Consider the following 16393-nt stretch of genomic DNA (forward strand, 5'->3'; position numbering starts at 1 on the left):
TTGCCTGTTTTACGGACATGGATGTTGTGTGTGTGTGTGTGTGTGTGTGTGTACAGAGCATTGTACTGCGTCACCTGAATGTGTTGCTGGGCTACAACCAGACAGAGAAGTCCTTCAGTGTCCCACCATTCAAACTGAGGTCAGTACAGAGTACAATGTCGAGGCTACTGTTATGTTCAGTGCAGTCTTAGATCGCACTGGCTCTTTGTGCTGCAGCCTTGGGGGCTAGTTGGCCTTTGGGGACCATCCCAATGCAGAGCCTCCTCTGCTGTTCTGGTGGTCAAAGTCAGACACGACTGACTGTCATACATGTGCTGTGAATGTCTGTTACCTTTTACACCGCGTTTTGTTGTTGTAATTGTTAGCACTTATGTCTTTTTATCCTGTTCACACAAGAGAAAAGGAGCACTCAGTTGAGTTGAATGAACAACTGAGGCACAGTTCATTAACAGAAAAAAGCCTGAAGTTGATTAAATGAACAAAAAATTGATAGTTTACAAGCATAAGTGTGGTTAAAAAAAAAAAATTAAAAAGCAAAACCAAACATACCAAGACAACTAACCTTGTGTGAATATAATCAGTGGGAAAGCAACCACACTAAATATTTTTTATCACACCAATATTTGTTAGTAAGGAAATACCTTTTTGTTTTTTAAAGTTAATATTACCTGTTAGAGTGATTTTGAATCTGTGTTAATGTGCCAGAATATGTTTGATCTCGAGTTCTTTACAATCTACATTTTTATGCTGAAAATACACACATTGTGTATGTTGTTGATTTGAAACTGGGAAGCATATTTGATATGGTATGTTCATCATTCTGTCCTTCAGATCATCAGCTGTCTTCAATGCTTTTCTGAGTGGTGTGCCATTTGTAAGTACTTTTTTTTTTCTCTAATTAAAAGTATGAGTATAGTTGGTTGTTCTTGAGAAGTTTGTGTCACTGTAGCATGGTGTACCATGTTTATGTACTTATCAGACAGGACACAGTGCATGAGCGTGTGTGTACGATTAACTTTGTTTTGGACTGTGATGAGATAAATGAAATTACCGTAAAGTTTGGTCTATAAGCCGCGACTTTTTACCTCTGCTTCAACCTCTGCGGATTATACAATGATGCGGCTTATTTGAGGATTTTAATGATCCCGGGAGTGTCAAGTTCTCGTCTATTCTTAGCTGCCCTTCAACTCACCAAAATCATGATTTCTGTCCATGAATTTTTGGATGAGCTTCACAATAGTGTGCTAACTGTTCACATTTTATAAATCAAATCCCCACACATTAAAGCCTTCACATCAGCATTCAGTTCTACTATGCTCAAGTGTACACCCTCATCATGCCGAAAACACGACGTAATGCCTATGATGCAGCCTTCAAATTGAAGATTATCGACCTAGCAGACGACAGTGCAAGTGGCAAACCAGCAGCGACCTCCACTTTGCGTTCATGTTCATGAAGTGAAAGTGAGGCTGAAGTCAGTGACAAGATGGTGGAGGGAGCTGTACTGGTTCTCTTCAACTCGGACACTGAAGACGAAGATTTCTGTGGATTCAGTGAGCAGGATGACGTTGAATAAATGTGACTATCCCTAAATTATGGATCTTATTTTCGTTGTGTTCATTTTTTTTTTTTTTTCTTTGTGTTGTTCCCACTTATGTTTATTTCATAACCTACAGTATTGACAGCTTTTCTGTAGTATCAGTATGTGTTCCAGTACCGGAAATAAGTGCGGCTTATAAGCCAGTGCGGCTTATGTATGTATGAAGTTAAATTGTTTCCTAGATTTAGTGGGTGCGGCTTATATACCAGTGCGCTCAATAGACCGAACTTTATGGTAATTCCTTTTACCCAGTTCCATGTTAATGTGTTAAATAAATAGTCTTGTGACTGAAGCTCGTTCTGTTTCGCTGTTACCCAGTTCCATGTTAATGTGTTAAGTAGATAGTGATGGATGTTCATTCCAACTCCTCTCTCTGGGCAGATAGGCAGCTTATTTTGTATATGACTTCATGTTTGCAAAGCCCTTAGGGCTTGGTCTCTAACCAAGGACAGGCACTGTATAAAGTACCCACATCAATCAATCAGTCAATCAATCTGTCATATCATTCGATCAGTGAATCAGGTTTTGGACAGAAACTTCAAGCAGGGCAACAGCTAATACCCAATACAAATCTGTTTGTTGTATCATTCAATCAGTGAATCAGGTGTTGGACAGAAACTTAAAGCTGGGCAACAGCTAGTACCCAATACTGATTAAGTCTGTCATATCATTCAGTCAGTGAATCAGGTGTTGGACCAAAAACTTCAAGCAGGGCAACAGCTAATACCCAATACAAATCAGTCTGTCATATCATTCAGTCAATGAATCAGGTGTTGGACCAAAAACTTTAAGCAGGGCAACAGCTAATACCCAATACAAATCAGTCTGTCATATCATTCAATCAATGAATCAGGTGTTGGACCAGAAACTTCAAGCAGGGCAACAGCTAATACCCAATACAAATCAATCTGTCATATCATTCAATCAATGAATCAGGTGTTGGACCGAAACTTCAAGCTGGGCAACAGCATCCTGCCCATCACGCTGCTGCTGCTGCAGTACTGTCCCTCCCCGCAGCGCTATGCCTCCGACTACCAGCCACCCAACTACACCCTCTGGTACCTGGAGCCGCACACCCGCCTCTCCTGGCTCCGCGCCCTCCTCGTCATCCTCTACAAGGTCAGACAGGGGCGGAGCTAACTGTTAATGCTGTATCAATCTGTCAGTCAGACGGGGTCTGAATAACTGTAAATGCTGTAACAATCTGTCACTCAATCAGACAGGAGCTGAGCTAACTGTAAATTCTGTAATTATCAGTCAGTCAGATGGGCTGAGCTAACTGTAAATGCTGAAACAATCTGTCAGTCAATCAGACAGGTGCTGAGCTAACTGCAAGTGTTGTAACAATTTGTCAATCAGATAAGTACTGAGCTAACTGCAAGTGTTGTAACAATTTGTCAATCAGACAGGTGCTGAGCTAACTGTAAGTGTTGTAACAATTTGTCAATCAGACAGGGATGGAACTAAATGTAAGTGTTGTGACAATCTGTCAATCAGATAGGTACTGAGCTAACTGTAAGCGTTCTAACAATCTGTTAATTAATCTGTTATATCAGTTCATTGGATTCAGCATCATTTAATTGATTCAGTTCAATGGATTCAACATCATTTGTTTAATTCAGTGCATTCAACTTCATTTCAATTCAGTGGAGTCAGCATCATTTGAATTGATTCAGTTCGGTGTATTCTGTGTGGTTAGATTAATTCAATTGAGTGGATTCAGCATCATTTGATTAACGCAATTCAGTAGATTCAATGTCATTTAAATAATTCAATGCAGTGGATTCAACGTAGTTCGATTACTTCAGTTCAGTGGAATCAACATCGCTTGATAAATTCAATTCAGTGGATTCTACATCAGTGAAAAATTTACTGCATGTCTACTGTGCTGAGGAAGGTGGCAGAATTGTTACCAACATCAGTGTCACTCTCTGGCAAAAGTTTGTAAAAGAACTCAAATATATATATGCATGCACTAAAGGCCTAAGTGCTTTGAGTTAGGCTGCTGGTAAAGCATTTCCCTAGTAGATGTGATGTACCATATGTGGATTTGTCTGAACTCAGTGGCGCCTCCTAGAAAAACTGAAACTGAAGCTTTGTAAAAATTTGCTGCATGTTTACTGTTATGACTGTGTGGTGTGCGGTATCTTGTGTTGTATCTTGTGTTGTGGCTGTGTTGCGATGTACAGTACCAGATCAGCACGTCCCCAGTGTCGGCCATCATCCAGACCCTGGTGCAGCTGGTGGTGAACACAGTGGAGGCTCAGCATCACCGCTGCAGGAAGACAGACGACGGCCTGCCTCTGCCTACCCCCACCGTGCATCGCAGCAAAGGTACGCTGTGTGTTGGTCCCTTTTCATGTGTACTCTGTGTGTGTTGTGTGTGTGTATGTGTGTGTGTGTGTGTGTGTGTGTGTTTATGTCCTTACATGTATGTGTGTTTGTGTGTGTATCTGTGTATGTGTGTGTGTGTGCGTGCGTGCATGTGTGTGTGTGTGTGTGTGAAAAGGTGAAAATTTTGTGGTGCTGCACTGTGGTGATGCTTTCTCCGCATGGAGAGCAGCCTGAATTTCACATGGAGAAATTGTTTGTGACGAAGAAAAAAGTAATACAGTCCGTGTCTGCATGCTTGTATCCAAGAGAGAGAGTGTGTGTGTGTGTGTGTTTGGCGTTAGGTTCATGTGAATGATATTTTGATGTTCACTGTGAGATTAAAGTAACTGTGTGCCATTCTACACATTGGAGTGAGAGTGGGGTGGGCAGAGACTTGGTCATAGACATCTTACTTGTGATTATGATTTTCATTTAAAAACAGTTTTCTTTCTATCATCTTTTATTCATGAGATGTGCCTTGTGCATTATTGTATTTTGATAAAAGGCACAAAGAAATATACTGTTGTCATTATTATTATTTTCAGATGCAAGGGTTTGTATAGTTTGTGTCTTAGCAGTGGCAGTTGTAGAATATGACAATTATTCATACTTTAAAAATGTGTACACTTTGGCCTTCTGTATGAGTGTTGCTCAAATTTTCTGACAAAGAGTGCAGGCATTTGTTTATCTCAGAATATAGAATGAAAGTAACCATCATCATCATCATACTATTCATCATAAAGATATAAGAGAGAAAAAAAAAAGTCCGAAAATCTGTGGCCTTTCATGTCCTGTTCTCATGGTGAGATTTCCCCTCCACTTCCATGCTGGTTGAGCCACAGTGACAGAATTGGTTAGGCATTGGACTTATGGTCCAGCGTTCACCAGTGATCATGGCTCCAGGCCCCATTTTGGCATGGTGCTGTGTCCTTGGGAAAGGCACTAAACTAAATTTTTTCACTCCTTCCCAAGTGTGAATGGGTACCTGACTTAGGCTTGGGAAGGTTAAAATGGCAGAAGGATAGGATTAGGACCCTCTCTTCCTATGCTGAGCCTGCAACACAGTTGATGTAATATCACTGCCCCCTGTGGTCATAAAGGGCTGTAGGATCCTGTAACCTTTCAACCTTTGCTGTGCGTCGTACAGCAAATATTGTTTAAACTTCAAGCACTTGTTTCTTCTATTTGTAGTTCCTTTCGGTAAAGTTATGTTTATTGTTGATGACTGAGGATGAATTGCTTATCAATATGTATTTGCTTGTATATGCGAATGGGCTTTTTTGTTCTTCTCTTTGTTCTCTTGACATCACTCTTGTTTGTATGATATGTGTAAAAGATGTATGTATGTAATGTTTCAATGGCCCCAGGGGGCACAGGAAATAAATTTTTTGCCTTGCCTTGCCTCACAGCGGACCTGAGCAAGATGTCAATCAGTGACCTGGAGAACATCCAGGAGACGGACACTCCCCCACAGAGTCCCTCCAGTTCCAAGCAGGAGGGGGAGGATACTGCCACCGTCCACGTCAGGTCCCCGCCCACTGCCAGTGCTGTTCACTACCTCAAGGTCTGTGGTTGGTTTCTGCACAGTGCTACCTCTGATTTACAGCTTAGTCTTTTTGTGAAAGACTGTGACCCTCAAACAAGGAGGCAATATTGCACTAGTTCTTTGTGCTGCAGGCTTGGGACTCAAACAGTTAGAAGGCAAGATTGCGCTGGCTGTTAGTGCTGTAGCCTTGGGCCTCAAACAGTTAGAAGGCAAGATTGCGCTGGGTGTTAGTGCTGTAGCCTTGGGCTTCTAACTAGGAGGCAAGATTGCAATGGCTGTTAGTGCTGTAGCCTTGGGCCTCAAACTAGGAGGCAAGATTGCAATGGCTGTTTGTGCTGTAGCCTTGGGCCTCAAACTAGGAGGCAAGATTGCACTGGCTGTTAGTGCTGCAGTCTTGGGCCTCAAACTGGGCTTGGGGGCAAGTTAGCTTTTGGGGCCATCCCCAACACGGATTGTCACTAAGCTGTCTTGGCGGAGAGAGTGGAGATGTGAGTTGGGCAAGACACTCTCAACTTTTAACAAATTCTAGCCCACATAGTTGGGATAGCAGTTGCCTTCTCTGCTGTTCTGATGGTCATAGTCAGAGACAACTTACTGTCAAACATATAGCTGATCATGTTATGTAACTGTTACTTGTCTGTCTGAGTGTGTATGTGTTCGTGCCTGAAATCTGATTGAATGACACAGGAAACGAATGATGAGCACCCAGTGGCAGGCATCATTCATCTCACAGGTAGGCAGCCTGTTGTGCAAATGACCCTGTGTTCGTAAAACGCTTAGAGCTTGGTCTCCAACTCACGACAGGTGCTATATAAGTATCCATATCAATCAATGAATTAATCAGCTGTGGTGTTTCTAACAAAAAGTTACACATACATACACATCAATGCGTCAAGCACATTATACACAAACAGAAAAACGCGAGTGACTGTGGTGACTACAGCCACAGACTACACAAGAGACAGAAGTGATGGATATATTTTGCTGTGTGGGACAGGGTCATGCTGATGGGGCAGAGAGCAGTGAAGGGATGATGTCCGATGCCGAATGCACCCCCACACTTCCAGGTGGCAAGAAAGATGGTGTGCGCCGCACGTCCAAAGGGAGACAACCTCGCCGGATCATTGAGTACTCTGAACCAGATTCTGCTGATGATGATCCTAGAGCTGCTCGAACGGACTCAAAGAAATCTGAGGTAGAGTGTTACTGCTAGGTATTCCCATGACGTGACCTGTCTGATGACTTTGTGCACTGTGTGTGTATTTTAAAAGTTAAACCTTTTTGGTTGAAAAGTGAATCTTTCTTCTACAATTGCCTTTTGGCTCTAGAAGTCTGTGTATACTGTTTTTTTCTCTCGTCATTTTAAAGGAGAAAAAATATTATCTTTTGTAAAACTGCAGTTCTTCCTGCTGGTACTGCTTTTAGATTTGAAGTATGAGGACCAGGGAGAGGTAGAGGAAGATACCATGAAGTGGATATTGACAGAAGGGAGCTCTCATAATGGTGTCTTTTTGTTTTGATTATGTATTGTGTTATGTTTTTACATGCAGAGGAAAGACAATTTTTTTCCACATTATTTATTGAAAATGAAAATTGGTCCATGGCTTGCAGTAACATGCTTATCATTGTGTGTTTCTTTTTTTAGATATGTGTTAAGTTATTATATGCAGTGAAAACACACACTTTTCCGTTTCTTGATGGACATTGAAAGTTGTACCTGAGCTGGCTGTCATGTGCGTGTCCCCTTCTGTGACAGAAGAAGGGCCCTGTGAGACTGCAGTCTCCGAAAGACGAGTCCTCCGCTTCTCAGCTCACCCAGGAAACCGTCATCTCTGAGCTGTCCCCGAAGTCCGCTGCTGTGGAGAGGAAGATGGCTCAGCAGCTGCAGGAATTCTCACAGTCGGCTGTGGAGACCACCACCACCACAGAGCAGAAGTCTCAGAAACTCTCTGAAGAGTCCCAGAAACTGTCTGAAGCTGGCAGCAGCCGTGGAGCCAGCAGCACAACAGAGGCTTCCAGTCACAGTGCCAGAGCCGATGGGACGACGTCGGATCTGAGCCGGGAGGCGGCATCGGAGGGGGAGAGCACTGAGGAGAGTGAGAAGACGCCGACGTCTGATGGGGAGTCTGATCGACATCACGGGGCGACAGACTCTGGCGGTGACGCCACTCAGGAGGAGAGTAAAGGTGAGGAGGTGTCTGAAGCTGCTCAGAGTGTCTGTGCATTTATGGAAGGTGTTTCTTATACCTTGTGTACTTTGCCATGTCAATATTTTGTACAGGAAATTCCAGGTTCGTTCATTTTTTGTGTAACTGCCACAGTGCTCTCTGTTTTTATCTTTGTGCCTCTATTCTCTCTCTCTCTCTCTCTCTCTCTCTCTCTCTCTCTCTCTATATATATATATATATATATATATATATATATATATGGGGGGGGGGATGAGGGGGGTGTTTTATGACACCATACAGCTTGCATGTCAGCTACAAGATCTGAAACAAACAAAAGAATCGTGGTGGGGAAAATACCAAGAACACTTCAAACTCCTCTTCGACACAGACATATCACCTTCTCTGAAGACATTGTTGGGAATGGACAGTGGGTAAAACTGATGCTGAGTTGTATAAAGTTGAAAATGGGATGGGGAGCTCAGAGTGGCAAGAGGCAATATACAACATTCAGCTGCAAAAAAAACTTACATGTATGAACTGCCTTTGATATGCAGGTTTCAAGGAAAATAAATCAGCTGACAGACATGTTGGAATTGCATCTGTATTCCATTACAGATACAATTCTTGTCGTATTCCAGATGAAGGCATTGCCTCCGAGAGTCGCTCCAGCATGATCCTGAAGCCGAACTACCGGCAGCGCAAAGAGCGCAAGACTGGTCTGACCACCATAGAGCTTCAGAAGCGATTCCCGGACCTGTACGAGGCAGCCACAAAGACCCAGGATGAAGGGGCTGCAGCGTCTTCTTCAGCTTCAAAAGCTGCTGGGTATGGACAGTGGGAGCGTTGTGTTGTTCAATCTGAAGTGAGCCTGATAACACAGTGACAGAGGTTTACTTAGAAGTCTGTGGCACTGGTGCGACTAAAGCACCCATTGCAGATTGTTTTATTTTACTAGATGTTTTATTTTGATATAAATGTTAATTTTACTGTGGTTATCTTTTTTATGCCATATTTATTCAACCTTAGTTGCATGTTTTGCAGCTTAGTATTTTTTGTATTGACTTCACCATTGTATTTGTTTAGAATGTTGCAAGTATTTTTGCAAAATCTGTGTTTGGATGCATGCGTATGGATGAGTGCGTGTGTTTTTGCATAGTGGAAAAGTGATGCTTTTTATGTATGTATGTGTGTGTATGTGTGTATGTATAAATACATGTATTTACAGTATAATCTTTTGTGAAGGACTATGACTGTCAACCTGGGTGGCAGGATTGCACTGGCTTGTAGTGCTGTAGTTTTGGGGGCTAGTTGGCCTGATGGGACCATCACCAACACCAAATGACTTAATTCCCTCTTGGCCTAGACAGTGGGGATGCCACTAGGACAAGACACTCTCCACTATAATCAAATTCTGGCCCAGATAATTGAGACAACATTTGCATCTACCACTGTCCTGATGGTCATAGTCAGAACTCAATGACTATACAGAGATAATAAAGTATTCTTGTATCTTGTACTTCACAAGTGACAGTCATTGAGATAATATTCATGCATCTTGTATTGTGTACATCACAAGTGACAGTTGTTGAGATAATATTCATGCATCTTGTATCGTGTACATCACAAGTGAGAGTTGTTGAGATAATATTCGTGCATCTTGTATCATGTACGTCACAAGTGAGAGTTGCAGAGATAATATTCGTGTCTCGCATTGTGTACATCCCAGGCGACAGTCGCAGAGATAATATTCATGTGTTTTGTATTGTATACATCACAAACGACAGTCATGGAGATAATATTCGTGCGTCTTGCATCATGCACATCCCAGGCGACGGTCACGACGTGCAGAGCTGCTGGCCAAGACCCAGTCCTCGTCAGGGGGCGGGGCAGGGGCGAAGAAGCTGGTCTCGAATCTGCGGTACGGGGAGAACGTGATGGTGGAGCGGTGCAGTGAGTGCAACCTGGTGATGGAGCAGTACGACGACGAGACTATCGGCCTGTGCATCACGGTGCTGGCCACCTTCATCCACCGTGAACCCACCCTGGCCACCCCCATGCTGCTCAACATGCTGCAGTGTGTGTCCAGGTACAGCCTGTGTCTTCTTCATTACACTCTGGTTCAGTTTCAGTCAGGGTGTTGCAGACCAAATCATTGTTTGATTTCACATACTTTTCCGTGACCCCCTGGTGCAGACTCTGGCAGGGGTCTGGATTCCTGTCCTGTCCAAACGACTGGTCCACTATGTGGAGAAATTGAAAGAAGTTGCGGCGAATAGCCCCCCATGGTAGCTACCTCCCTTGTGTTAGCGGAAGCAGTGTCCTCTTTTATGGCAGCCATCTTGGTTTTCCTGACCTGTCCTATTTTTGCGGCTAAGTTTTCTCAATTTTTCTACTTTTCTGTCCTTTCATTGACTCCTTGTCTTTGCATGTAACCATGTTTTCAAACAGGATACAAGACTGCGTCAATTGTTTGGGTGATCGGGCCAAAAATATGCCCAGATCGAACTTTATCGGCGCACAGGCAGTCCCCGGTTCAGTCAGGATGTTGTAAACCAAATCATTGATCTGCAGTGTGTGTCCACGTACCGTGACAAGGCAACAGCCTGTCTATTCGTTACGCTCAGGTTCAGTTTAAGTCAGTATGTTGCAGAACAGATCATTGATCTGCAGTGTTTGTCCAGGTTGCGGACCAGATCATTGATCTGCAGTGTTTGTCCAGGTTGCGTGACAAGGTAACAACCTGTGTCTTCTCCATTACGCTTTGGTTCAGTTTCAGTCGGGATGTTGTCGACCAAATTATTGATCTGCAGTGTGTCTTCAGGTACCATGATAAAGAAACAGCCGGTGTGTTTGTTACGCTCTGGATCAGTTTCAGTCAGAATGTTCTAGGCCAAATCATTGATCAAGGTGTGGTAGCAAGGCAGCAGCCTGTGTCTGCATTTTGCTCTGTTTCAGTTTCAGTCAGAATGTTGTAGACCAAATCATTGATCCAGGTATGGTGACAAGGCAGCAGCCTGTGACTGCATTTTGCTCTGTTTCAGTTTCAGTCAGGAAATCATTGATCTGCAGTGTCTGTCCAGGTACCGTGACGAGGCAACAGCCTGTGTCTTCTCTTTGCTCTGTTTCAGTTTCTTTCTCTCTGGACTGATCCATATACACGACACCATTATGTGCTGTTGTGTACCCTACAACACATGTTGTATATGCTGCACTCAAACTGCTGTTGTATACATTTTACCACATCTGCTGTTATATGCACTACATCATATCTGCTGTTATATACTCTACACCACATCTGTTGTTATACATACACTACACCACATCTGCTGTTATATATACAGTACGCCACATAATAATAATATTTTATTTTTATATAGCGCTATAATACAAGCATAAGCAAGCTCTAAGCGCTTTACAATCCAATACCTAAAGTGAAACAAGAAAGCATATAAAAAGTAGCAGAAACATAAAATAGAATCATTAATATTATAAAAACACAATGCATAAAACTCACAAATTAACATACTATCAATACTACAACTGTTACACTCCAACACTCACACTAACACACACGCACAGACACACACATGATTAAACGGCTGAGATGACAGCAATTTTCACTTAAAATACATACATGTAAAAAGGAACATAATTGTAATCTGCATGCCACAGATTTTGTAAAAATTGTAAAATAAAATATTGGGTAGAAAAGGTAAAAGGGGTAAAATCGGGTCATTCTCCCTTTTGAACCACACTACCACCACCCATCTACCCACCCCCAATCTCTCTGCTCTCCCATCACACACACTCACATTGCCATGGGCCTGGGACAACAGCACTATTTGAGTTATGACAGGTATTTATTAAGGAGATAAGTTTTAAGATTTAGATGAGTTGTTTGTCTGAGAGCAATAGGCAGAGAATTCCAAGTTGTTGGGCCGAAAACAGAAAATGACCTCTTTCCACAGGAGTTAAGGAAGTATCGGGGAACAGTTAGCTGGGAGGAACCAAGAGATCTCAATGTTCTGTTTGGCAAGTACGGGTTAATAAGCTCAGAAAGATATGAGGGTGTGGTATCACAATTCAGGCACTGAAAGCATAGGCAGGCAACTTTATATTCAATTCTGGCCTGACCAGGCAACCAATGAAGTGTCCGCAGGAGAGCAGTAGCGCTCTCTCTCATAGACTTTTTAGGTAAAAGAGTATTCTAATTCATCACAGCATTTGATGTATCAGTATCAGAGACAGATAATATGTATTTTTAGATTTACTTCTTTGTTAACACAGGACAGGATAATGTGATGTAGAATCTGTTAACAATGGTGTGCAGTCTGCTTGATGATATATGTATTTTTAATATACTTATTTTACACTGCATTTTCAGAATCGCTTCAAGCAACCAGTATTCCTGGCAAGCAGAGAGGTAGGTGTACGGATGTTTTGAATTGTTTAGTTTGTACTTCACACACCCACACACACGCACACACCACACCACACCACAATACAACACAACACAACACAACACAACACATTACAACATAACACAACACACTTAAAATATAGACAGCAGTTACAACGATGAAGTTGGTGAGATGAATAATGTTAATATCATCTTGCACGTACACACAACAGATAAACAGTGGTTATATCTTCATTTAAAAAAAAAGATAAAAAGATCATATCATCAGAGATATACACACAACATATAAACAGTGATCACACCATCATTCACATACACACAACAACAGATCAACAGTGATCATAATACCATAGACATACCACAATAACAGATATACAGTGATCATAACATCACACACACAACAACAGGTGAACAGTGATCATACCATCATACACATACACACAACAATGGATCAGTGAGATCATATCATCATACACATACACACAACAGATAAACGGCTGTCATAACATCATTCTCATACACACAACAACAGATAAACAGCTATCATAATATCAATCACAATCACACAACAACAGTTCAACAGTGATCATACCATCATACACATACACACAACAGATAAAAAGTGATCATACCATCATCCACATACTCACAACAGATAAACAGTGACTATACCATCATACACACAACGACAGATCAACAGTGACCATACCATCACACACATACCCACAACAACAGATAAACAGTGATACAGTGATCATACCTTCACACACATACACAGAACAGAACCAGAACAAGAAGTCGGCAACAGCAAAATGCGTGTTGTTGTTGTCGCAGCAACGTGATCATTCCTGGCAACAGCATCAGCATCGCCCGTCAGTTCCTGCGCTGTGTGCTGCACCAGATGGCCCCCAACAGCATCTTCCCCATGCTCTTCCAGAGCAACCTGGATGGTGAGGTTCCACTCATGGATTATCTCTGTACTGGTGTGTAAAGTACAGGGTCCGCAAAAAGTTAAGCACCACTTGGGAACTTGCAGTGTCTTCTTCTTTGGGGGCATGGTGGAGTGATGCTGAGTATTCAGCTAACTGCTGTGTGTGCTGTTAATGTGATGAGAACCACTCATAACCAGAGGTGCATTCTAGCTTGTGCATTTCTTTTTTTTTCTTTTTTTTTTTAATGTAAAACTGCAGCTGCTATTCAGTATGTCACATTTTTGCTGAAATGTCAATTTTCAAACACATTTTCAAGCTGTTCATGGTGCATGTATGCCTGAAACACTTGTTCGTGTGTTCAGTGCCAGAGGTTGACTTTATGCTGCCTGCTAAATTTAAATCATGTCTCAATTTTTTTTTAACATTTTATTAAAACATGCCCGCTTTTACAAGGTGGTCCTTAACTTTTTGTGAAGTCTGTATCATATTGTATTGCATTACTTTTTACCACAAAAGATTTTCTTCCGTTGAAATTTGGGATGCTCTCCCCTGTGGAGAGTGCCTGGCCACAGTGCCACATTACCCTGTTTGTTTTCTTTTCTGTCTGTATAAGTGTATCAAAGTGGATTTTTCCAGGAATATTTTCCCCGTACTTTGTGAAATGTTAACTGGATGGTATGTGATCTGACGGGCGCAATAGCCGAGTGGTTAAAGCGTTGGACTGTCAGTCTGAGGGTCCCGGGTTCGAATCACGGTGACGGTGCCTGGTGGGTAAAGGGTGGAGATTTTTACGATCTCCCAGGTCAACATATGTGCAGACCTGCTAGTGCCTGAACCCCCTTCGTGTGTATATGCAAGCAGAAGATCAAATACGCACGTTAAAGATCCTGTAATCCATGTCAGTGTTCGGTGGGTTATGGAAGCAAGAACATACCCAGAATGCACACCCCCAAAAACGGAGTATGGCTGCCTACATGGCGGGGTAAAAACGGTCATACACGTAAAAGCCCACTCGTGTGCATACGAGTGAACGCAGAAGAAGAAGAAGAAGAGGTATGTGATCTGGAATCTAAGTATGTCATGTTGTTTTTTTCATCTTGGGCGTGAAAACATTGTGGTGCTTGTGTCAACAGATCCCAACTTTTTCAAGACGATGGCGTCTGCACTGATGGACTTCAATGAACTGCCGTCCCATGCCCCTCTCCTTTACCTGCTGGAGGTAAGATGGTGCAGACACCCACAAAACACATTCTGTTCAGTGATATATTGATGTGTTGAATGTGACTGTCAGCAAATCGTGTCACCAGTTCACTTCGTTCTTCACCACCTTCTTCACCACCTTCTTCTCCACCTCTAAATTTCATCCTATTTCTTGCATATTTTCGCTGCTCTCTCTCTTTGTGTGTGTGTGTGTTGGGCGGGTAGGTGGGTGTGGGGTGCATGCGTGCATGCATGTTTTCCTCCGTCCTGCTACTCCATTCTTGTCGGGTTTTGGGGTTTTTTTTTTCTCCTTTTCTTTCAAGGCCTGGTCAATGTGTTGGGTTTATGCGAAGGTGAGGCATCTTTTTTTTATTCTTGTTTTGTGGATTTTTTGTTTGTTTTTTACAACAGCAGGTGTGGTGTAGCGTATATGGATCAGTCTGCAGGCTTTGACTCCTCCTTGAAAGTGAAACTGAACTGGGCCATTTGTCTTGTGGTTGTGAGTTCTTTTATGTGATAAGTCATGCAGCACATGGAACCTCCATTGTCATCTCACTTGAAATACTAGAACCCAAGCCACCACTCGAGATCAAGTGGAAAAAGAATTCTTGTCCTTGTATCACATGAACAACACAAGATCTTCTGTTTCTGCATTTCATGTTGGTCTTGCATATTTGTTAAGACCTTTGACAGATGGCAGTGTGTGTGGTCCTTGATCTGGAATAAATGCAGGTTCCACTATTCCGAAATGTATGCTGAAGATTATAAGGTGTGCAGTTCCGCTGCACGATGGATGGTTGGTTTACATGCGTACCTGTATGCGCAATAAGAAAAGGTGCATTTATTGGGACAGGTGGCATTGTCTTGGGTTAAATCACACAGATCTGCACCCTGAAGTTTGTCAGCATTCATTCTTCCTTTTCTTTCGAGTCCTCAGTCATGCCTTCATGGTCTTTTGTTGTTTTTTTTGTTTGTTTTTTTGGGGGGAGGGGGGGGGTTGTTGTTGTTAGTATTTGTTCTGCATAATTATAATTTTTTGGGTGTGGTTGTTATGAGGAGGCACTATGGCAGATTTTGTTAGGTGTATAATTTTGTGAGCCAGTCTTAACCAGTGGACTGGGTTCAAGGTCTGGTTCGTCATGTCTTCATGGTGTTGTGTCCTTTGGAAAGGCACTTTATTGTGATGATTCTGACTCCACTCCGGAATGGATGGGTGCCTGCTTTCCGTTGGGGAAGAAAGGAAGGGGAGAGGACTGGGCCCTGCATTCTTGTGTTGAGCCCTGGACAAAAGTGGGTATGAAATGTGCGCTTCAGTGGCCCTGAAAGGGTTTGGAACCTTTGACCTTTTTATCTTTTCGTTGTTCTTAGCACAATAGAGATAAGACGCATGTGTATGTGTGTATTTATATATGTGTAGATATATATACATGTGCGTTTATATACTTTTTTTTTCTGTACAACATGATGGTAGAGGAAAACAAGCGCAGTTAACAACTTAACAACTCTTCCAGGTTTGGGTTTTTTTTAGGGGGGTGGGGGGGTTCAAAATAACTTTGCAGAGATTAAAAAAGGATAGTTGAAATAGAAACCTTTCTGACACTGCAATGGGGGCCATTTGAATTCTCTGTGAGTGAGGGAGAGTGAGCCAGTTGTATGCCTTCAGTTTCATCCCCTGTGGACACGTCAGATATCCCAGCATTGGCGTTGATATCTATCTATCTATCTTTCTGTCTATCTATCTATATCTATGTATCTGTATATCTCTCTCTCTATATATCTATATATATGCATATATATCTATATCTTTATCTTTATGTGAGCGCGCTGGTTCGAATCACGGCTCAGCCGCCAATATTTTCTCCCCCTCCACTAGACCTTGAGTGGTGGTCTGGACGCTAGTCATTCGGATGAGACGATAAACCGAGGTCCGGTGTGCAGCATGCACTTAGCGCACATAAAAGAACCTATGGCAGCAAAAGTGTTGTTCCTGGCAAAATTCTGTAGAAAAATCCACTTCGATAGGAAAAACAGATAAAACTGCACGCAGGAAAAAATGCAAAAAAATGGGTGGCGCTGTAGTGTAGCGACATGCTCTCCCTGGGGAGAGCAGCCTGAATTTCACACAGATAAATCTGTTGTGATAAAAAGAAATAC

The 16393-nt window shown here is 42.4% G+C and overlaps 1 protein-coding gene across 1 annotated transcript in view; it reads left to right on the plus strand.

Moving 5' to 3' along the window:
* The window catches only part of LOC143295659 (protein unc-79 homolog), a 93403-nt gene that overhangs the window by 49871 nt on the left and 27139 nt on the right, over positions 1-16393 (plus strand). The window contains 12 exon segments of the mRNA XM_076607274.1: positions 57-139; positions 832-874; positions 2537-2719; positions 3790-3934; positions 5383-5537; positions 6517-6714; positions 7276-7705; positions 8326-8512; positions 9516-9773; positions 12072-12110; positions 12942-13057; positions 14173-14258. Coding sequence (XP_076463389.1) covers positions 57-139; positions 832-874; positions 2537-2719; positions 3790-3934; positions 5383-5537; positions 6517-6714; positions 7276-7705; positions 8326-8512; positions 9516-9773; positions 12072-12110; positions 12942-13057; positions 14173-14258 — 1923 coding nt within the window.

The sequence above is a fragment of the Babylonia areolata genome, chromosome 21, assembly GCF_041734735.1.
Source record: "Babylonia areolata isolate BAREFJ2019XMU chromosome 21, ASM4173473v1, whole genome shotgun sequence".
Lineage (NCBI taxonomy): Eukaryota > Metazoa > Mollusca > Gastropoda > Neogastropoda > Buccinidae > Babylonia > Babylonia areolata.